The sequence below is a fragment of the Pelodiscus sinensis genome, chromosome 8 (assembly GCF_052426305.1).
Source record: "Pelodiscus sinensis isolate ZL-2025 chromosome 8, ASM5242630v1, whole genome shotgun sequence".
Lineage (NCBI taxonomy): Eukaryota > Metazoa > Chordata > Testudines > Trionychidae > Pelodiscus > Pelodiscus sinensis.
In genome coordinates this window covers 4,393,005-4,416,295 of record NC_143059.1, presented here as the reverse complement: position 1 = coordinate 4,416,295, position 23,291 = coordinate 4,393,005, and the positions used below count along the sequence as shown (strand labels likewise).

Below are 23,291 nucleotides of genomic sequence, written 5' to 3'. Positions count from 1 at the left end.
TGGGGCTTTTTCTTATATCCTTAGTCCCATTAATTTCCATGGAGGCTAGGATAGGCCTCACATGTCTGACGCGCGCATTGTCCTACAGGGACAGACTATTGTGAATCTGTCAGCAAGCGTTGCGTTCCCCGGGGCAATGTTTTGGGTGGGATATAAAGTGAAAGGTGCATTTTTATTTCTTTTAGAGAAAAAAGTTCATGATCGAAAGCAGCTTCAGTGGCAAAAAACACACGTTCGTCACCGACACAGCAAAGACTTGCAAATATGTCTTGGATCTCTGCTCTGCCCAGCACAAATTTAACGCCCAGATGCATTCCAGGCAGCTTCACCAAACCTCGGCTGGTGAGTGCCAAAGATACTGGCTGTCTCGCCGGGATCAGGTGGGGGCAGGAAGGTTTGGTAAGGAAGGAAGCTCAAGGAAAGAGGAGCTGAGTAAGGCACTAAGCTGGGAATCAGCAGATCTGGGTTTGCGGCTCACCACCAGCCACTCCACGGGCTTTGTGCCATCAGCTCATCTCACCCTGCCTCACCTGTCCTGGAGTAATGTTTCCTAACCTCAGACGGGCTGGGGCTTTGGGCCGCTGAGCTAGCCACTGGGAGACGCCCTGGTGACGTGTGCAGTAAAACAACAGTCATAGGAGAAAGCTTCGTTTCACTTAGCTGCAGGAACCCTGCTGGCAATTTTGAGACAATGGATCAGACCTGTCCCTGGTGCAAACACTGACCTGTTGCATTACACTCAGCAGCTGCTGCGCCTACCTGTCCACATGTAGTCCAGCAGGCGTGTTTGCTTGAGTGAGGACCAAATGGTTTCCTTGGTCCTGCCTCAATTCTGCGGGCTGGACTAGACGACTTCTCAGGTCCGGTCCCTTCCGGCCTGACATTTCTAGGTTGTTATGTTTGTTAGGGAGCTCTCTGCATCCACAGCTCTCAAAGTGTTCGGTGAAGATGGATAAGAATCAGGGGAAACTGAGGCACAGGGGCACAGGACGTCACTTGGCCAGGGTTTCACATGCCTCTCTTGATTCCAGTGGAGCGACACCAATTCACAGCAGCTACAAGTCCAGCCCACTGACTTCCGTGGAGTTAGGCCAATGAACGCCAGCTGCAGGTTTGACCCTCTGGGTCAGTGTCAGAGCTAGGAATTCTGAGTCTCACACCAGCGCACGAGCTCTCTTGAGCTGACTTGTTGGATGCTGGGCAATGAGGTTCTATCATGGGCATCGAATGGTTAATATCTGAATCAGTCTCTTTCCAAAATTCTTTCATAGGAAATTACGTTTTTGCTGCGCAGTTTCATCAGCAGGAAATTGCTCTTCAGAGGTGTTGGAAGGTGATGGAAAGGAGACTGATGTCAAGGGCCCTACCGAATTGAGGGCCCATTTTGGGCAATGCGATGTCAGCGATTTAAACCTACAATTTCATGGCATTGTAATTGTAGGGGTCCTGACCCAAAAAAGGAGGTGTGGGAAGGGGATCTCAAGACTATTATATGGGGGTGTCATTGGTGCTGCTGCCTCTACCTCTGCCCTGCTGCTGGGGGCAGTGCTGCCTTCAGAGATGGGCTGCCGGAGAGCAGCAGCTGCTGGCTGGGAGCCCAGCCCTAAAGTCAGAACCACCAGCAGCAGCAGTAAGGATGGCATGGTATGGTATTGCCACTCTTAATTCTGTGTTGCTGCTGGCAGTCACCCAGCCAACAGCCACACACTGCGGCCACCCAGCTCTGAAGGCAGTGCGGAGGTAAGAGTTCCAATACTGTGACCCCCGTCCCCCAAAATAACCTCCCACCCCCCCCCTTGGTAACTCCCTTTCAGGTCTCTCCCAAGATGAGAAATGCTGGTCTCCCCCCTGAAATCTCTATGGTATAGGGCAAACGCATGTGAGAGACCAGATTTCAGGGTCCGTGGTGCGTTTTTCAGAGCTGTGAATTTTGGTAGGGCCCTGTGTCGTTAGGGATCCTTTCGCTTCTGACATAACGCCGCGCAGCTGAGAACGGCCGTGCGCGCAGGAGAGCCGAGAGTGCACCCGCCGGCGTGCTGAGCAGCAGGGCTCTGTCATGAAAATGAGTCCACGAGAGATACCAGGGGGAGCAAAACTAATCAGGCGGCAGGGAATTAAAATGCGAGCCCTGATTACAAGCATTTCAAATCACAGACTGCTCCGCCTTGTGCAAGCCATTAGCCTGACGGCCTGGGGCGGCGGGGCGGGAGTGCAGTTAGCTTGTCCTCCCGCCCGCCGGGACGGATGGGTTCCTGGAGCCCAGGCGGCTTGGACCCTGGTTCAGAACTAGGCCTTCTTTGCAATCCAGGCAGGTCTTCCCCCAGCATGGCCACGCTGGCAGAATCCCGTCCCTTCCAGCCTTTTCCAGCTGCCTGCATCCCTCGCACAGACCTTCCCGGCAGCCCCCCTTGCTCAGCCATCGCCATGGCAACTCTCAGGCTCTGCGGAGAAGATGGACAATTAACCCTTTCCATGCCTCTGCTCAAACTGCTGAGGTCGGGGGCAGCCTCGGGGTAAAGAAACTGAAAAACAAGGTTCCGGCGGGTTACAAAAATGACCAGCAGGGAAGGCACTGGAGGTCAGGGTCAGACAAGGGGGGGAGGGGGAATGGGTGTGTCTTTAATCATCAGCTGCCCCCAATCCCCTTTCAGAGGTATTCTAGCCCATTGTGAGAGCGCCTGTATAAATGAATGCAACTCCCTCAGCGTTAGCTTACCCGGGGCTTCACATGGGCCGGGCCGGGGATGTAAATAGACTCCCAGGCCATCGGGAACCCCTGGGACCACCTCATCGGAGCTCAAGACAGGCCAGGCCCCCAATAATTCCGAATGCAGAACTCATGGGGGCGGATGGGGAGGGGGGAGACTTGATTTAATAATTGCCAGTGATGGAGAATCCACTGCAACCCGTGGGGAGTTGGGCCAGTGGTTAATTGCCCTCACTGGCAAAAATTGACCCCCAGTTTCCAGTCCGACTTGGTCTCGCTTCTGCCTCCAGCCATGAGAGCGTGTTGGATCTTTCTCTGCTAGATCGTAGAACCCGGGGCGGTGGGTGAACCTACGGCCGGGGGAGGCAAGCCCAGAGCCCGCCCCTACTGCCCATGGCTCTCATGAACGCCAAGCCCCCGGAATATGGATGGTTCATGCCCCGCCATGCCTGGGTGCCCCACACTCCAGCTCTTCCCCCAGCATGGGTGGCCTGCCCTCCCCAAGCCTGTGACCCCAGCCTTTCCTGTGTCCCCATACTCAGACTGGGACCAAGTCAGCCCGTACCCATCTCTTTATTACGCTAGCGTTCTTTGAGCCCTTCACTGTTAAGTCATGTTTTCTAATCTTTTAATCACTCTTACGGCTCTTTCCTGACCTCTCCCGTTCTGCGGATCTTCTCTTGCGGCCCCCAACTCCGGCTCTCAGCAAGGAACTGGTGGTTTTATTTAGAGGTGGACAATTAGTTGTTTTTTTTCCTGCCACCAAAATATTCCTTTCTTTGCCAGTGCAGCGTGTGCAGGGCCGCTCTCTCCCTGAGGTTGTGGGAGCATGTGGGTTGGGCTGGTGGTGGCTCACGACACCGGTGAGCGTCAGCTGATCACAGCTGCTCCAGACCTTGCAGAGAGGAGAGCCTTCCCCTTCCAGTTCTGTTGCCAGATGTTTTAGGTGTCGATTTCAGACCTGCACTGAGGTTTAATGGGGCTGCACGTTGCATCTTCTTAGCGAACGTGCAGCAGAGTTCACAAGGGATCTAGGGGTCATAGTGGACCACAAGTTGAATATGAGTCAACAGTGTGACGCTGTTGCAAAAAAAGCAACTATGATTCTAGGTTGTATCAACAGGTGTGTTGTAAGCAAAACTCGTGAAGTCATTCTGCCGCTCTACTCTGCACTAGTTAGGCCTCAGCTGGAGTACTGTGTCCAGTTCTGGGCGCCACATTTCAAGAAAGATGTGGAGAAATTGGAAAGGGTACAGAGAAGAGCGACAAGAATGATTAAAGGTCTAGAGAACATGACCTATGAAGCCAGGTTTCATGAACTGGGCTTGTTTAGTTTGGAAAAAAGAAGATTAAGGGGGGACATGATAGCGGTTTTCAAATATCTAAAAGGGTGTCACAAGGAGGAAGGAGAAAATTTGTTCCTCTTGGTTTCTGAGGACAGGACAAGGAGTAATGGGCTTAAAGTGCAGCAGGGGAGGTTTAGATTGGACATTAGGAAAAAATTCCTAACTGTCAGGGAGGTCAAATATTGGAATAAATTACCAAGGGAGGTGGTGGAATTTCCCTCTCTGGAGATATTTAAGAACAGATTAGATAGACATCTGTCAGGGATGGTGTAGACGGAGCTTGGTCCTGCCTTGAGGGCGGGGAGCTGGACTCGATGACCTCTCGAGGTCCCTTCCAGTCCTATGATTCTATGAATGAAAGCCAGTCCAAATGAAGAACACAGTACCTTCTATGAAAGGGTTGAAGAAGTTAGAAACCCCTTTCTCACACCCCAACCGCTCGATAGCATTAGGAATAACAGAACAACGATATAAAATGTCAGATGCCTTGTAAGGCTGGATGTTGAAAAAGATAGAGAGAAAGCAGTTCTGAACGTAAAAGGCCGGAAGAAAGTCAGTGGATTTATCTTTTCTCATTTCCCCTTCCCCTTCAGAGGAAAGCAAGTTTATGGAAATAGTGAAATCAAATGCAACTCAGCACGAACATCTTGCCCTGATTCAGAGACTGTCCCGCTCAGAAAACGTGCTGTACGGGACCAGCCTGGAGCAGATGTCTGGTGGGATGCTGAGCAAGTCTTGCGATAACCTCAGTGTGGAAACCCACAATGGGATCGGAGACAAAAGCAACCTAGGCAGGTACGTTTAAATTGCCCTTTCCCTCTGCAATTGACTAAAGAGCAGAAGTTGGCTCAGTGATTGGGCCTGCGATTTTTACCTAAAACCTTTGTCTGACGGGGTGTCCAATTCTAGGACGCTGTATGAAGGCGCAGAGTTACTTCCGCTATTCTGCTCTAATGTCAGACCAGGAGGGTCCTATCAGCTCCAATATTGGGACATACAGAGATCTGAAAATCTCTGAGCCAGAGGGGACTAAAGGTAGAGAGAGAAGGGGTCCTGTAGTAAGAAGCCCTTGAAAGCAGCCAAATTTAGGAGAAGGCTTAGGCTGAGATGTATATTTCACTATCTTCTTACTATATATTATAGAAATGTTCATCTATCTGTCTGTCCTTCTGTGAGTCTGTCTGTTCAAGAACTCTTCCTGAATGGTAAGTGTGGCAGGGAGCTGCCTCTTATCGTAACGTACAGCACGGCAAGTCAGGGATTGGTTGTGCCAGGACAACAGGATGTGCCTGGAATTCGATTGTTTCTCATAAAATGGAAAGGGAGCAGTTGGGTGGGAGGGATGGAAGAGGCGGCTTCGCTGAGTGTAAATGACACTGTTAATTGATAAGCACCCACTTATGAGTTAATAGTTGATTGGTTACATTCTCACATCCCTCGTGGATATCAGCTGACCACTGTTGCCAGCCAAACGAAGCCCAGCCTTTTCTGATAAGGAGACCTGGTGGCCTGAGTTCATGTCCGGGAGCCAGCGATTTCTCTGTTCCCATCTTGGCTCCCACCTGCTTTGAAAAGCTTTCTGAAGAGGGAGCGTGCTGCTGTCCATTTGTGTCGTTAACGTCCGTCTCCTGGGTTGCCCCTAGCTCCCACTCGGGACTGTCCCAGTCAGAAGTACACATCAGTCTGAATGAGAAACGGCGGAGCTATGACTATCTCTCCATCCACTCCGCTCCGAATACAGCCAGCAGTGAGTATAACTGTCTGTGACGCACGCCGAGACGGGCCCCGGGTTCATCATGTCCCAGCGACTGCAGATCAGACCCTTCCCTTTACAGTGTAAAAGACTAATGCTCTCACATACAGGCCTGCAAACTAACCCAGGCTTGTTCTCTGTGCATCCCCGTGAGCCGTCAGGGCCCAACAAGCCAAGCTATTCCCCAGGGGTGCCCCCTTGTCTTCAGGCAGGCTGCCCAGCTGTATCCACATGCCTGCTGCGAGGCTGCACAAAGCCACACGTCCAGTGTCTACCTTGCAGTAGGGGCCGTGGTTCTATCAGGGACCCCACTCAAAAGCCATCGCCACGAGTGGAGCTGCCTGGATCCCGTTACCGCACCTGCCACCTCCGCAGTGCATGGAGACCAGGCCCTGATCTGAGAAAATGTTTTGGGGTTGCTGCCCTCGGCGTGGCAAGGCCTAGCAGACTGAGGAGCCGAAATCTCATTTTCAACAGGGATTTAGGCATCGACAGTCGAGGCTGCTACGTCCGTTAGGTGTTATAATGCCGGGTGCAGCACAACCTGGATGCCTTTTCTAACCTGTGCTTTAGGGTACCTAAGTCCCTAAATAGATACCTGCTGTGGATTCTTTGTATGATCATGGCACCAGTCATGCCCCACTGCGCTAGGCACTGTACATTTCCAGGTGTGTTACCGTAGTGCCTAGGAGAGCCAGTCGCAGGCCGGAATCCTCTTGTGCTGAACCAGCGTAGAACAGAAAGATTTCCAAATGAAGGGAAATATGTATAGGTGGGACATTGTGGGGGCAGCTTGCACTGATCCCTTCTGTAGATACGTACAGGGCTCTCCATCTAGAACAGTGGTCCCCAACCTTTGGGGCTGCTGGGGGCGGAGCCACTCACGCGCCGGGCACCTGGGGGCGGTGCCGCGTATGCGCTCAGGGGCGGGGCCACCCCTACACCGTGTGCCCGGTGCTAGTGCCACCCATTTGCCGCACTCCCACGGCCGGCACCGCTCCTGTGCCGCACGCCCAGGGGTGGGGCTGCCCATACACCATGCGCCCGGAGCCAGTGCTGATCCTATTCCGCCCATATGCTGCGCTCCCGAGACCGGAACAGCCCATGTGCTGCATGCCTGGGGCCGGCGCTGCTCCTGTGCCATGTTGGGGCCGCCCGTACGCTACGCACCCAAGGGCCGGTACAGCCCATGCGCCACGTGCCTGGCGGTGGGGCCGGCCCCGATCACTCGGCAGGCGCACAGAAATGGCCCGGTGGGTGCCATGGTGCCCGCGGGCACCGCGTTGGGGACCACTGATCTAGCACCTCTGATCTGCGACATACGAATGCCCAAATATGCGGAATAATGTTGAAATGAAGAGGAAAGCCTCTTACCTTCTAAACACACAATGACCCAAATCATGGTGGAGTCCTTTCCTTGTCTGCTCTGGCCTGTTTACTCCAGCTGTTTGTTTCTGCAGCCCCAGGTTCCCCCGTCAGCCAAAGAGAGAACACGCTGGCTGGATTAGAAAGAGAAATCATTTGTGTCACCTTAAAACGAGATCCAAAAAATGGGTTTGGTGAGTACGGGGCGGGAACGGCATGTTTGCTACCAGGCCTGTCTGAGCATGTTTATAGGCCTTTAGATTTACTCTTCCTTTCTAGTCAATACATTTTTTAAAAGCTCATTCAAAAAAACAAATCCTGGCTAACAGGCTAAGCTATTCCAGCAGTTGCAGAAATGCTGTCAATTTCCGGTGTGGGGAACAGATATTTAACAATGGGCTGTTCAGTCTAACAGAGAAAGGTCTACTCTAGCATGAGCCAATGGGTGGAAATTGAAGCGAGGCAAATTCCAAATGGAAAGAAGGGTGAAGTTTATAATGGTGAGAGTAATTAACCACCGGAACAGTCTCCATCCCTGACAAAGTTTAAATCAAGATCGGCCGTGTTTCTAAAATACTTGCCCGAGGAATGATTTGGGGGCAGGCCTGGGTGATCACAGTGGTCCCTTCTGGCCTTAGAATCTATGGGAAGAAAAAGTGCACTCTTAAAGTCAAATGCACGCTGACGTGCTTCCCAAAGATGGACCTCGATGAGGCAAAATCAAAGAGCTCCGTTCCCCAGAGTAGGCAGATAGTGGGAAAGATGCTTTTGTTTTCATAGGGTTCCTTTGTAAACTCACGCCAGCTTTTCCAACTTCTCACGCTATCTCACTTTTGCAGGTTTTGTAATTATTGGAGGAGAAAATGTGGGGAAATTAGACCTTGGAATATTTATCGCATCAATTATCCCCGGGGGACCTGCAGACAGAGCGGGGCATATCAAACCAGGTCACCATCCACAGTTTTTAATTAGAATTCAAATACTTTCATGGTTTAAAATAAACCGATTTGACCTAATTCCCCCTCCCCTCCTGATGTGTTTTGTTTTAATCCTGTTTGTAGGGGGACGACTCATATCCGTGAATAATGTTAGCCTGGAGGGTGTTTCTTTTAACACTGCAGTTAAAATTATACAGAATTCTCCTGACGAAGTGGAACTGATCATCTCTCAACCCAGAGGTACAATAGGGCTTGGGAAATGAATGGTTTTCTGGGTCATGATCAGTGGTTGACTCAGGGCACTGTTAATGGGTAGAACCTTGCAAGGATATAAAATTGGTACCCACGTCTGCAAAAATGATCTGTGGAAATCCTCATTCACATCCACAGATGCTGATACCCACTGATATAAAGTGGATATCTGCACATTTGCAGGTTACTAGATACAAAATATGTATCTGCATCCCTAAAAATGGATATCCACGGACTTCCCTAAAAATGGGCATGCACGGATTTGCAGGGCTGTTTTAACGGGATACCTTTGGAGCCTTTTGCTTCTAAACTGCAGGTCATAATCCAGTCTCGTTCGGTAGTAAGTGCAAGTGACCACAAGTAGCTTCCCTGGACAGCTGTCCAACAGTCACTGTGAAATGAGCTGGTGATCTGTCCCAGCACATGAGAATCGATGGGCACTTCGATGCAGGATTGACCCCATGGTTCACTTCTTAGTCTGTGGGTGTGCACCTCACAAGTGGCCAAGAAACACACGTGCCATTGAGCCTGGGCTACCTTGTCGTTCATACATAAGAACATAAGAACGGCCGTACTGGGTCAGACCAAAGGTCTATCTAGCCCAGTAGCCTGTCTACCGACAGTGGCCAGCACCAGGTGCCCCAGAGAGGGTGGACTGAAGACAATGATCAAGCGATTTGTCTCCTGCCATCTCTCTCCAGCCTCTGACAAACAGAGGCCAGGGACACCATTTTATCCCCTGGCTAAGAGCCTTTTATGGACCTAACCTCCATGAAATTATCTAGCTTCTCTTTAAACTCTATTATAGTCCTAGCCTTCACAGCGTCCTCTGGCAAGGAGTTCCACAGGTTGACTACACGCTGTGTGAAGAAGAGAGGGTTACCAGGGTCAGATTAAAACTAACGAGGGTCCAGATGCAGGGCCAATCAAATCGGTGGGGGAGGGGGCAGGAGGGCCTTTGGCCTGGGCCCCAAGCTCAAAGGGGCCCTCACATTTAGACACTTGTTCATTTTTTCTTGCACAGAAAGAGGCTAGACAAGCGTTTGTTCAATACAAATATAATCAAATTACGGCTCACTCTTTTCCTGGCGCCTTATTTTGTTTTACGCGTTGTCATTTTTTATTATGGCCAGGGACCTCAAATGCTGAAGTGGCCCGGGCCCCTCTGGGCCCCTGAGAAGGCCGGCCCAGATGCACCACACAAAGCATTCCCGGAAAACAACAGTCCCCCCCATAGACACCTTAAACTTCTTCCTCCAGCTCTCTCTGACTCAGCCCCTTTGGACCTCCTGCACCGAATGGATCCGTCCCTCTCAGCGTTCCCATAGGGTCTTGATATGTCCTGGAACAGGATCCGAGCTGGATCCCCAGCGCTCAGGAGCTCAAATATTAAGGTGAAGGGCAGAGCATAAGAGCCGGAATATGGGAGAATAGAAAGTTCCATTCTTAGTTCACTCTTGGTGCTCCACCTAGGGGCGTGTTGAGGGACACTGGAAGCGCCGTGTGGGAAAGCTACCTGTTGTGTGCTTTACCTGTTTTGTCGTAAGGAGGAAATTCTGCCCCTTGGGCTGTCAGACTAGCAATCAGTTCACTCCAAAGCAGAGAGGGGGAGAAAACAAAGAAAATTTCGACGTGGGAAATCATCAAATCCTGAAGATGTTCTGACATCCGCATTGGTTAAGAAAAGGTGGTTGCCTTCAGACATGACAGGAATGAATAGTGATTGGTTGTCTCAAAAAAGATGAGACAGATAAGAAATATCAATAGACGTTAAAGCCGTTAAAATATCAAACAAAATAACGAAGACTGAAATGTGATTTCCCTCCGACACTCCATCTACTCTTGCCCCTTTCTGGGGCTGATACATTTCTTAAATTTGTGTGTGTGTGCTAAAAAAGTTTCCGTGCTCCATCGTAGTCCAAGAACAAAGTTTGTTCTATTTAAAAATTCAGCAAAATATTTTCTGAACTTCTTGAGTGCTGAAGAGGTGAAATGAATAACCTTACCCTATATTTCCGAGCAGAAATTCTTATCTTCATTATGGCATACAACTCTTACTCAAATTTGGCTTGTTTTGTAAATGGCCCTGAGATTTCAGGAAAAAGTCACTTTTGAAGCGAACTCCTCCTATGTCAATACATCATAATGTCTTTCTCCCCGGATTTTTGCACCTGTCAGTGTTTGGTTTGGCTCTGTTTCCACAGACATATCTGAAGAAGGAGTCAACGAGGAGAAGAATCTGTCAAGGAAAAACAGCACTAGTGGATCTGAGATCTCTTGTGCAGACAGCAGAAGAAAAAAGATTCAAGACTATGATATGGCATCTTCCAAAGGACCAGACATAAACACAGACGAACTTGAAAAGGTTCTTTCTTGGAACTTAGCCCCAAAATTGGCTCCCAAGATTCCTGTGTTTTCAATCGACAACATGGAAAGAGAGGTAACCACAGTTTTGATATTGCGCAGCTGTGACACAATGACAAATGTAGAATCATGGAATCAGGGGACACTGGGGGCTCATCTCGACTATGGGGAAGTTTCGAAAGAGGATATGCAAATTCCGCGGGAATGAGGTTTACGCGGCTTTTCGACAAAGGGGAGGGGCCGGGTTGCTGAAAAAAAACGCGTCTTGATTACTTTCACTTTCAAAAGCTCCACCCTATGCGGATACCACATGTTGTGTCTGCCAAAATGTGCCATAGATATCTGCATCCACACACACGTGGATGCAGATACCCGTGGCTATAAAGTGCATATCCGTGGGTTTGCAGGGCTCTGCTTACATAGTTTGAGTCACATTCTAGCTATCAACATGGAGGAATGCAGTGGCCATAAGTGGCGTTTCTCTGGATTTACGTTGCTGTAAAGGAGACTAGGACTGAGCCCTTTATTTCTGCTGGAATATCTTTTTTTTGTCTCCGGTGTAACTGTCTCATTAGTGTTTATATTTTGAGACAGGAAGCCAGCTCCTCCCGTTTTCCACCGTCCGCCAAAAGCAATTCAGATGAAATTTATTCTGTGGAGCTGGATAAAGAAGATGGGACTTTTGGTATCAGCGTGACTGCAAGTATTATTGTTGGTCTTACAATGCATCTGTAAAGTCAATGAACCTGGGTCTTTGGCAGGGATTGAACCTGTGACCTTAGGGGCTAAAGCCATGAGCCTCAGTATGGCTCTAAAAGCTATGATGCTTAGCTAAAGCTGTACTGAGCACATTACGCACATGTATGGAGCTAGGCCTGTTAGCAGGCTTTAAGATGTAACCACATTCCTAGTGGTATGGGGAGGAGTTTATGAATGATTAGGATTAAAAAACTGTGTGTAACTGTATAGATACGCACAGTGCTTTACGTTGATCTGAGGAGCATGTTACAAACCAGATATAAAGTGGGGGAAGTGTCTGTTTCCAGCCCCTCCCAACAGATTTTAAACATAAGTAATTTCTGAAAAACTCCGTTCAGAATTTGCTTCTCAACATCTCAGACTATTGCTTTGCTTTTACCGGGGGAGGAGAAATCATGCCGAGGCACTACTGTAAAGAGTGGTGAATATTTTTCAGGGTGGAATCAACACTAGCGTGCGTGATGGTGGGATATACGTGAAGTCCGTTATTCCCGGAGGACCAGCTGATAAGAATGGACAAATAAAGAAAGGTAGAGCACGTGACAACACGATTCTGTGCTGCAGAACTAAATGTGCGGGGCTGCGTTCTCTGCAGGGACTTCTGAAATGGGTTAGCGGTACCAAGTTGGAGGGGCAGACAGGCATAGCTTCCAGCTGTCTGGGATGCCGAATATGCAATCAGTGTCGCTCGTGCTGGCTCTCAGCGCGAGGGCTAGCGAGGAAATATGGCAAACGCTGCAGGAATGGGCAGTCGTTGTAAAGCCTAACTCGCCGGTAGCTCATGCCTGTGTGGTAGAAACACCAGAGCGACTTGCCCCAATTGTCTGCCCCAGGGGATCGGCTGCTGGAGGTGGACGGGACCAGCCTCTGCGGCATCACGCACAAGCAAGCTGTGGAATGCCTGAGGAAATCTGGCCAGGTTCGTGGAAGGGGGAAGCTCGTGATGGAGCCAGGGGCAACTTCGTGTGAGTCCAGAGGAGGGGAGCAGAACGGGGCCCAGGCGCATTTCTTTCCTGCTCTGTTGGTTAGGGAGAAATGAAAAGCTGATGCTGACTGTGCCGGGGGTCAGTGGAACTTGTCCATCATCTCCTGTCAGGTGGCCAGGCTGCTGCTAGAAAGGGGACAGTACAAATCGGCAGAGCTGCGTCCAGCTGCTAACGGCAGCTCGGAGGAGAAATCGGCCATCGTTTCCCTGGCAACGCCCTTGTCGGTGGGTCCCCATGGCTACTCCTTTGCAACAGATGGTGAGTGATGTTGAAGGCATCTGGGGTGTCCTCCTCTCGCCCGACTCAGTCTGCTCTGTAAGAAGTGAGGGAAAGATCACGCGCGATTTGCACTGGGCAGACTATTTCCTGCCGATTGTGCAGTGTAAACTACCTCCTGGGTCAGCGGAGTGACTCCTGGTGTAAGCAAGAGCACAGTCCGGCCTAGTAGGCATTGTGAGTGACGCTTTTTGCTTTCGCCGGGCATATGGACGGTTAAATGATTAAGGGACGTGAGCCAGGGCACTGATCAGGATGGGGCACCCAGCCCCTTTCTCCTCCTCCACCGCATGCTCCCGCCAGGAGCAGCCAGATGCTGCCATGAGCACAGGGACCTTGCCAAAGGAGGCAGGGCTGTAGCGTATGATGCACAAACCTTGCCGGAGAACCAGAGCTGAGGAGAGCTGTTACTGCCCTTCTTTGACGGTCCAGCAGGTCCCACTTCTTACCGGCCCCTCCCCGTTCCCCCACAAGCACTCAGACAGCAGGGTGCCCCTCTCCTCTGGCTCCTTCCCAGCACCTTTCTTGCAGCAAAAGCCAGTATTTGGCCGTATGTGTCTGGAGTAGCACATGTCCCTCTGGCCTGGAAGAAAAAATGGGTCTTATTCTGCTCTGCACAACCCCAGATGTACTCGAGTAGCCCCCCTGCTCCGTACTCCTGACTGATGCGGGTGAGAGACATCGGAATGGGGCTCAGTAAATACACGCTAAGTCACTGCTAGGTGTGCGAGGGAGCCCAGCCCCGGCGCAGATCTGCCACAAGGCCATGTCCCTCTCCTGCGGCGGGCATGCCCGGGTGCGACCGACCGGGGTTGACTCCTCCAGCGATGCACGTGGCGGAACAGAATCCAACCCAGGCCGTCAGAACCGAGCCCACACAGCGGGGCTCACAGCAGTCGAAAGGCATAAAACCGTTCTCTCGGTCATTCCCGCCTGCAGGCTGCCTCTGCTGCAAACAGGGAGGCAGAGCGGGTCGTTTTCATACCGGCACTCTCCCGAGCGGAACGGGAGTTGTGCGCCCAGAGCAGGCTCATGTTCCTGTTCCCTCTTTGAACAGATAACACCTTTGAAGTCAAGCTGACGAAGAACTCCAGCGGCCTCGGCTTTAGTTTTCTGCAGATGGAAAGAGAAGCTTGCGAGCACCGCGGAGGAGAAATTGTGAGGATCAAAAGACTGTTTCCAGGGCAGCCGGCTGAAGAGAACGGAGAGATTGAAGTCGGGGACGTCATTTTAGCTGTTAATGAGAAACCTATTCAAGGACTTTCGTATCAGGTACCACGCAGGGCTCTGAATGGGCCGCCCACAGTGTAACAGATTCATTAACTGTAAATGAAGTTTCACTGCACTATTTTATTCTCGCCCAAAGGGCTCAGGAGAAGCACCGTTGTACCGCGTTTGGATAAAATCGTTATGTCGAATTTCCTTCACTATTTAATTGCCTTGCTTTCTGCCATTGACACACAACATCTATTGGCAAACACACATATTACTTAATTAGCTGGAGTCTGTGTTGCTTTGAGACATGTGAGTTGACACGTTTTCCCCGCTGGTTCATGGGTGTTTTATAATGTCAAGCTAAATACCATGTGCCAGATTCTAGTCTCCGGTTATAGTGGTGAAAAATTGGAATAAATCCATTCCCTTGAATAGGCATTACTCCAGGTTTTACACCAATAGAACTGAGATTCAAATCTAGGCCTATCTTTGCTGTTTATTTGTCAAAATATAATATTTTCTTCCCTTGTGAAGTCACCGGATAGATCTACATTAATAAAACCATGGTTAACGAGGATACCCAGTGCTGCATAGAAGTGATAGGGTGTCACTTTCTCACTGAAAATGGGGTCAAACGCTTAGAGCAAGGGAGAGGGCATTGGAAGACTTGGGTGTGACATGCTGAGTCGCAGAGATCCCCTTGAGACTGTCACTTGATGCAATGATCATGCCACTGAGCCCTCCTGCCTGCCCTTTGGGGCACTCCACCACCCTGTCCTGCTGGGCCAGATGCTCCGGTCTCCCCCAGCCAGGCACAGAGTTGGAATAACAGCCCCCAGCAGAGCAACACAGACACTGAGAAAAGCTCAGCTCTGGGAAGACTCTATCACAGGGACCTGACAGCACCCAGAAGCGCAGCCCAAGTGAGACCAAACCCCCAAATCAATCCATCTCACTCTACATAAAAGTTTTACCCCGAGTAACCTCATAAAGTGTTCGCTCCCTTTATCAATGAATGAGAAATGGACACAACTGTCCCAGGTCACAATAATTTACACTGGGTTTAAATAACAAACAAAAATGATCGTCTTAAGTATAAAAAGTAAGATTGAAGTGATTGCAAGGGATAACAGACAGCTCAAGGTACGTTACTAAGCTAAAATAAAACAAAACAGGCCAGCTAAGCCTAATACACAAAGAGAAATTGCTACAAATCCTAATTTCTCGCCCTCAGGTAAAGTTCTTCTCAGGCCCTGGTGTGTGGTTACTTTGCCAAGGCCAGGCCTACGCTGGTCACAGCCTTTGGCCGACACTGTTAATTATCCCTCAGGCTCCAGCAAAGCTAGCAGTTCCTATAGAAGATACCAAATCAGGAGAAACCTGGGGAAGGGGTGTGTGTGTTGGTGCCCAAGAGTTTTAGGTTCTATGACGTACACTACTTGGGTGCAACTTACACCCCTCACTGCAACTGAAAGCAAAGAGCCACTGAACCCCGGGGGTCACTGGAAGGCCAAATTCTGAGCTAGCGTAAAAGGGCTAATTTGGCCTTTGGATGCACGTGCTAGAGAAAGGTTTGTGGGCACCAAAGTGCATTCTAGTCCCAGGAATGTTGCTCTCTTAATCGGGAGGGGTGCGCTGCAGCTTGGGAGCTGGGCGTGACCTCGCCAGGCTGACGGCATTTCTCCCCTCGCGTAGGACGTCCTGCACTTGCTGAGGGGCGCTCCTCGACAAGTCACGCTGCTTCTCTGCAGGCCTCCCGACGGGCTTCTTCCGGACATAGACCCGAGCGCACTGGTAAGACAAGCCTTTTCCGGACTGCGCTTGCATCTGTAGGCCTGGAAACCCTCACTGCAGGGAGTCCCAGGCAGGACGGACCTGGAGGATTCCCCGCTCCACAAGGGAGCTCTGGTTTTCCTTTCCTTTCTGTCCTAGGCTGGTCCCCTGAGAGAACTTTCCAGCCTCAGCCACTGACCAAAACCGCCTCTTCATCACCACCCCTGGGGCTTTAGAACGTATTATCCGTACAGTCGGCAGCCCGTTCCCCCCCCCCCCCCCCCCCCGCTCGCTTCTGGGGATGAGACAGTAGCAGAAGGAGTTTGGCTGGTGTGTCAAATGTCTCTAGTGTGGCTATGACCAGAGAAGGAAATTAGGTTCTGGTTCCTCAGCACCTTGTAGCGGTTTGTTCCTAAAGTCAGCTGAATTGAGAGGACACGTTCATCACGGTCTAATCTTGGGCCATCAGAACCAATACACATTCATTAACATTTATGAACATTTTAGTTAACCCCCTCACCCCCCACCCTCGATTGGCCCTCCCCCTCCTTCCCACGAGATTCAGAGTTACGTAGCAAGCTAGCGGCTGCTTCTGCCATACCTCCAACACTGTAACTGCAACCTGTTGATGTTTGTGCTGCTACGTTCCTCTGGCCAGTAACAGAGGAAGATGGAGAGGGACTGATGGGAGAGGGAGAAGAATCTAGATTAATCCCTCTCTCTCTGCTATGTTGGTAGACCCCAGCACCTTCTCCGGTGAAGGAGTTCAGGACGGTGACACCAGCTACCCCAGAGCCCAACAGGTGTGTGGCTCATGCCGATAGCGAGCGCGACAGTACCTCTCCAGAACTGGAGGACCATATGGATTCCCAAGTAGTGGCCTCTTGCAGTGACCCTCCCGAGGAAGAGAGCCTGCCTATCGAGGAGCAGGACACAGAACCCCAAGAGAAGCCACGTGGCAGGCCCGGAGCTCCCAGGGAACGCATGCACAAGCATCTCTGGAAATTGCGTCAGGGTGCTCTTGCCTCGGAGTTGTTCCTCTCGCTGGAGGATGAGGTGAGGCACAGCTGCCTCTCGCTACAGGAGAGCGGAAGGGCTGGAAGGTAAGCAAAGCGGTGCTCTGCCCTTAGGACTCTGCCCCACCCCCCCGGGAAGTGCTGGGGGTGAAACACCAGATTCTGTGCTTTGAACTGCTGTGTTAATTGGCCAGCATTTCCCCTGGCCAGCTGTTCCTGCCGGTCCCAGCCTGCTATCTCCACCCTCCCCTGCCTCCTTCCTGGTGCTGTGCATTGTGAGAGACTTGTATGAATAATGCAGTATGGAAATAAAGTGCATTGTCCCGCCAGCACCTCAGGCAGCTTCCACCGAGACCAGAGGAAGGCCCCCTACTGACTAACCTAGGAATTAAAAAGCTTCAGAAGGTGGCCGAGTTAGTCTGTAACAGGAAAAACGTAAAAAACAACCAATGGTTAGTCTATGAAGTGCTACCAGACAACACATGCAGATGGGATCATGAGCTTTCATGGGCACAGCCCACGTCTTCAGATGACCGGAGTGTTGGCTCTAGGAATTAAAGTTACTGAGATCTGGTCTAAGGTCCCCGTGGACTAGCAGAGTGGCACAAAAAGGCTGCAGACCAATTGAGGATCAGTCTGGCCCAAGGTCTTTCCCAAATCCTTTGCATTACGTACAAAGGGACGCTCACCCTGTATTAGAAGCATAACGTCCACAAGACTCCTTTTCCAGATGTACCATTCTGAAAGAAAGGAAAGGCTGTATCCTTGCTCAGAGACATTTTGGGGAGAGGTGGGGGGTAAGGGGGGCTACAGGTTCACCCCACCTTTAGCTCACACGCACATTTCTAGTGTGAAAACGTGGGTCAATTAGCATTTATGGCGTTGGAAGATTTCCTGGCAGAAAACAGTTTAAATCAGAAATGGAAGCTTTTGCAGTAACGTGGCAATTCCAATGGCAATCCGCCCCCTCCCCCCCCCCCCGGTAAGAAATATCTAATGGAATTTATTTGATATCAACTTAAAAAGTCATTTTGTTTCAACTTCTGAATTTAAATAAACTCGAACAACATTAACGCTTCATATCAAAATGTCCATTCAAAGGGGTTATTTTCATTTCATTTCAACATAAGATATCCTTCTGCTTAAAAAAAAAACAGAACCCATTTGTTATTTTCATCTGACCTGGATGAAAATTTTGATTTCCAATGGGTTCAAAACGTCCCACAGAAGAAGAGACTTTTAAAGCAAAATTCCACATGGAAGAGAATTTTTTTTTTTATCAACTCCCGTAAAAATGCCTAGCTTTATATTTCAGAGCCTGGGGCTGCCAGCCCAGTTCCGGGGGAGCAGGCTTCACTGAGTGTAAACGACACCGTTAACCAATAAGCATTTGCTTATCAGTTAAATGGTTAGTCATTTAGGGAACATCTACCCAGCAGGGCTTAATTCAAAATAAGCTATGCAAATTGAGCTACGTCAATTGCGTATCTTATTTCGAAATAGCTTCTTTCGAAATTGGGAGCGTCTACACAGCACTTATTTCGAAACAGAGCACTCTTCCTCCGACTTCCCTTACTCCTCGTACAATGAGGGTTACAGGAGTCGGAGTAACAAGTCCTCCAGCGTGACAGTATTTCGACATTATTTCAAAATAACTGCCTGCTGTGTAGACACGGACTAAGTTATTTTGAAATAATGTTGCTTGTAGACATACCCTTACACTCAAACACCCCGGCTACGTCTACACTGGCATGATTTTCCGGAAATGCTTAAAACGGAACAGTTTTCCATTATAAGTATTTCCGGAAAAAGCATGTCTACGCTGGCAGGATGCTTTTCCAGAAAAGCACTTTTTCCGGAAAAGCGTCCGTGCCAATGTAGACGCGCTTTTCCGCAAAAAAGCCCCAATCGTCATTTTCGCGATAGGGGCTTTTTTTGCGGAAAACACTACTGTGCTGTCTACACTGGCCCTTTCCCAGAACAGTTTTCTGGAAAAGGACTTTTGCCCGAACGGGAGCGCATAGTTTTTCCGGAAAAGCACTAATGATTTTACAGTAGATCGTCAGTGCTTTTCCGGAAATGCGGCTGATTTTCCGGAATAAGTGGCCAGTGTAGACACAGCCCCCTAGTTTTATTATTTACCCTTTCTTCCATATGTGAGAATAAAACTAAAGCTAGTCACAACAGGAGGAAACGTTTTTGGAAGATGTTTTGTGAAAAACGTGTCTGTGTTTTGCAGATTTTGAAACCTGCACTGACCAGGCTAACTGTAGAAAACGCAGAGTTTGGCCTCCCGTTTGATTATTTGCTCTCCTGGGGCCCATGGAGAGCAGTTTAGTGTCCTAGCTGTTTAGATAAGCCCTAAGGGAGGCAAATCTGCATACAGCAAAGGTTCCAGTGTCCTGCTGGTGAAAAGACTGGAAGACAAGTCCTTCCTGTTCTGCAGTCACATGGGTTTTTCTTTGCCAGCCCTGCCTTTGAGAGGAGTGACGATGACCTGGCCAGTACCTGTTGTGTCCCTGGCAGTCTCTCCACCACCCCTATCAATGAGGAGTATCTCACGCTCAGCTCCACGTCTCTGACCTCGCTCTCGTGTGGCGGAAGCTCAGATACAGCCTCCACCGCTATCGCCACCCCGCAGCCGCGCGGCCCTTCCATGGCCCCTTGGACTGCTCAAGAGCCGGGCAATAGTGACAACGAGTGGGAGGACCTGGAGGAACTAGAGGGAGAGGAGAAGGAGGAGGTATATACCAGGGTAAGGTACTATTGTCATGGCCCATATTTTTATCACAGTCTGAAATACAGGGTCTGATCTGGCCAGGCCCCAAACCCTGCATATGTGCATTGCTTGGGGCATTAAAGACTGACGGCCAGACCCCGCCCTCTAGGGTTGCCAGGTGTCTGGTATTGGCCCGGTATTTGTAGCCTCTGTCCGGTAAAAAAACCCAGAAAATACCAGACATGTAAAATATCCAGTATTTTCTGTTTTTCTTGGACTGAAGGCCGCTTGGGACATTCTTCCCCTGCTGTGTGTGGTGGTGGGGGGAGTGGGGAGAGTAGGGATTTAAAGGTGCAGTGACTTTTTTTTTTTCCTCAACAACTTTGGTCCCCCGTTTTGTTTTTTCTTAACCATTTTTCCCCCCTGCCGTATTTGGTATTTTTTGTGAAAGTATCTGGCAATACCTACCCCCCACCACGGTGAATCGGCGTAGCTACAGCTGATGCTGATTTATCCCAGCTAAAGAGCCGTTCCCTAATTTGTATCTGCAACGTGAAGGAAGACGGCAAGAGGAAGGAAAGTGTGAAATGCATCTTGTGCTGCATTTGGCAGGAAAGGGAGGTGCTTGTTACTGTGACGAGGTCGGAGAATGAGGACTACGGATTCACGGTGGTTCCAAACAAACTGGACAACTGCCTGTATGTGGAGGAAGTCCTGGTGGAGCCTGTCCTATCTGACAAAAGGCTGAGAAGAGGGGACAGGCTCATTATGGTACAGAAATCCTTTGAACTAAAAAGGAGGAAAAAACACCAGTAGACCAGTGTCCTCTTGCTTTGTAGTGGGGGTATAACACAGTAGCAATGTTAATTCATTCATACACTAGATCGTTAGTTCGAGCTAGGTAGGGTAATGAGGGCAAGCGGAGTTGCAAATGAAGCCCAGGATTTAATTATCCTGGGCTTCATTTGAATGTTCCTGGGCGCCGCCATTTTTAAATCCCCCTTAGTCCGAACTCCGTGCCCGCGGCTACACGCGGCACAGACTAGGTAGTTTGAATTAAAGATCCTAATTCAAACTACCGTTACTCCTCATTCGAACGGTAGTTCGAATTAGGATCTTTCATTCGAACTACCTACTCCGTGCCGCATGTAGCCACGGGCACGGAGTTCGGACTAAGGGGGATTTAAAAATGGCGGCACCAGGGAACATGCAAATGAAGCCTGGGATATTTAAATCCTGAGCTTCATTTGCAATTCCGCTTGCCCTCATTACCCTACCTAGCTCGAACTAACGAGCTAGTGTAGACGTACCCTCACTTATTTATATTAGATGTAACAAGCTCCATTGATAAATAATTCATAATAATTTTTATATAGAAACAAAGCCTAGATTTTTTGAAGGTTCTTTCTCGGCTGGTTGCGTTAGGCAGGGTCTCCTTGCTGCGAGAGGATGCCTTCAAGAAGAAGTGGAACGGGAAATTTTTCAATCCTCAAATCGATGGGTGTTGGAAGTGTTGATTCTTTAACAAAGGCAGCTTTCCCTGCAAGTGTATGTCAGGTGTTTGAGTTAAATATGTTAAAAAAAACTAAACATGACCCCAGAGTTTTAAAGAGTCTGACTGGGTTCTCCTTTCCCTCTGAATTGCTGAGGTTTCCATGCCTTGGTTCATGATGTCCTCTTGCTAGTTCTGCCAACTTCTATAAAGACCCCCACAAAAATTGGGTAGACAAGAGCTGATATTTGTAAAGTTAAAAAAGAAAAGAGGAAGACAATAAACCTAAATAACCTTTCAGACTCTCTTCGTGCACCTTGAAGGAGCAATTTAGGGCAAATGCACGGAACGTCTGTTTGCAAAGAGATTTTTGTAGCAGCGGATCCTATAACAGACCAGAGAGGGAGCTGCCTGAAATCCGTAGATGGAGCTTGGTAATGGGGTGAAAGGCAGGACGGTGTGGTCAGGTAATGAAGGACCCGGGACAGGGCTGCAGCTGCTCTCTGTTGTGTAGGTGAACGGAGTTGATGTCACCGCATGGTCCTTCGAGGACGCCCTGGCGTTACTGCACAGCTCTGCTCCCGATCTGAGCCTGGTGGTTGGCCGGGTTCATGAGGAGCCTTCTGCCGCCGGGGGACCAGACGAGATGCCTGAAATCACCCTTACCAAAGGCGACAACGGACAACTGGGTATGTGGTGCAAAGACTGAAATGTGCCCCCTTTTTAGACCAGGACAGTGGCGGGGCTGAGATGGAGAAGCAGTGGCACAATCCTAGAGCGGTGCACTGAGGGGTTAGCTTGCCAGCTTCCCAGTGCCAGTCTTCAGGCCGGCCCGGATCATCACGCAGGGAGCTGGATGGTACTGCTCCTGAAGTGAGGGGCAAGACACCTGCCGTGACAGTAAGATCAGGGTTCAGCCAGATTTTCTGTGGCATCTGTCATATTGATCAGATTTTGGCATGACAGGGGCGTAGGCCAAAGGCCTAGATATTGACATCAGACGTCAGCTGGGAAACATGGAGCAACGTTAGACCAATAAACACCTTGTTTTGTGCTGGTCTTTCTTCCAGTAACATCTCCCTGTGCAGCACTGCCCACACCTGTCCTGCTGGGCAGGATTGCTCCACACAGGAGCAATCCAGTGCTTTGTGCAGCCTGGTATCAATGGGGCCGAGTTGACCAGGGGAGATTGTTCCCCTCTCCTGGTCTCACGGCTCAGGAACGTTCGGAAACCCAGGGCGCAATGCACTTCTCTGCCCTCTTCCAGGCCTGAAGTTAACCGGAGGAGCCGGGAGCAAGTTGCAGGGTATCTACGTGCTGGAGATCGTGCCAGGCTCCCCCGCCAGCGTGGAAGGCAGCCTGCGGCCCCGGGATCAGATCGTCTACCTCTGCGGGCTGAGGACCGAGGGGCTCAGCCTGGACGATGCCGTGCGCGTGTGCGAGGCTGCCAGCTGCGACGTGCGCATCAAGGCGACAAGGTAAAGCAGGCGGGACGCTTTCGTGAGCCTTCCCCAGGACGCAGCTCCGCCTCTGCCTCCGGGCTTGCTGCTGCGGCTCCCTCCCCGTTCCAGCTGCTCTGTGAACCGAGCGGCTCCTGGCTGGCTGGTGGGATGTGACGTCAGAGGTAATTGGCTGATATAGTGGGCAGTCGTGATGGAACATAGAGCAGCATGGTTGCTGGATATTGGACTGGATCCTGGCCCCCTTCGGGATGGCATAGGACCTCGGATCTGAAATCCCCAGCGTAGCTGGCTTTATGCCCCCCACTCCTGACTCTGCTAACATAGGGGGCGTGATAGAATGTATGTGCTGGCGAGCGGGTGGCCCTCGTCTAGATGGACATTGCAAGAGAGCAGAACTTAGAGTAGCCCTGAAACTGCTCTAAATGATGCGGGGGTGGAGTCAGCCTGTGGCAGACCTGAGATGCTGGGAGTGCAAAGATGTGTTAAGCAGACTACGGGTCTACCCCTTGTGCTGAATCCAGTTCATCATTATTCTTTCATGCTGCGTTATCTAAAGCTCTTTAGATAAACGAATCAAGGTTGTAAAACTCACCGTAAGCCCCCCCGTTATGAATGACTTTCTACAGAGCATTTAGTGATGCCCTGTATACACGATGCTGTACGCAATGAAATTGTATTTTAAACCATACGCATGCAAAGTGTTCCGTTCACACCAGGGCTACATCTAGACTGGCATGATTTTCCGCAACTGCGTTTAACAGCACTTTTTGCAGAAAAGCGTCCGTGCCAATCTAGACGCGCTTTTGCTCAAAAAAGCCCCGATCGCCATTTTCGCCATCGGGGTTTTTTTTGCACAAAACAAATCTG

At 50.1% G+C, this 23,291-nt stretch overlaps 1 protein-coding gene across 1 annotated transcript in view; it reads left to right on the top strand.

Moving 5' to 3' along the window:
* FRMPD2 (FERM and PDZ domain containing 2) overlaps positions 1-19,612 on the top strand; it is a 43,355-nt gene extending 23,743 nt beyond the window's left edge. The window contains exons 15-30 of the mRNA XM_089780331.1: positions 186-322; positions 3,735-3,761; positions 4,654-4,848; positions 5,697-5,800; positions 7,192-7,365; positions 8,011-8,118; positions 8,233-8,349; positions 10,566-10,801; positions 11,230-11,424; positions 11,921-12,014; positions 12,318-12,403; positions 12,581-12,728; positions 13,804-14,018; positions 15,657-15,755; positions 16,473-16,837; positions 19,220-19,612. Coding sequence (XP_089636457.1) covers positions 186-322; positions 3,735-3,761; positions 4,654-4,848; positions 5,697-5,800; positions 7,192-7,365; positions 8,011-8,118; positions 8,233-8,349; positions 10,566-10,801; positions 11,230-11,424; positions 11,921-12,014; positions 12,318-12,403; positions 12,581-12,728; positions 13,804-14,018; positions 15,657-15,755; positions 16,473-16,837; positions 19,220-19,562 — 2,643 coding nt within the window. The 3' untranslated portion in view covers positions 19,563-19,612. The remainder of the gene's footprint in view (positions 1-185; positions 323-3,734; positions 3,762-4,653; positions 4,849-5,696; positions 5,801-7,191; positions 7,366-8,010; positions 8,119-8,232; positions 8,350-10,565; positions 10,802-11,229; positions 11,425-11,920; positions 12,015-12,317; positions 12,404-12,580; positions 12,729-13,803; positions 14,019-15,656; positions 15,756-16,472; positions 16,838-19,219) is intronic.
* Positions 19,613-23,291: the final 3,679 nt, after the last annotated feature.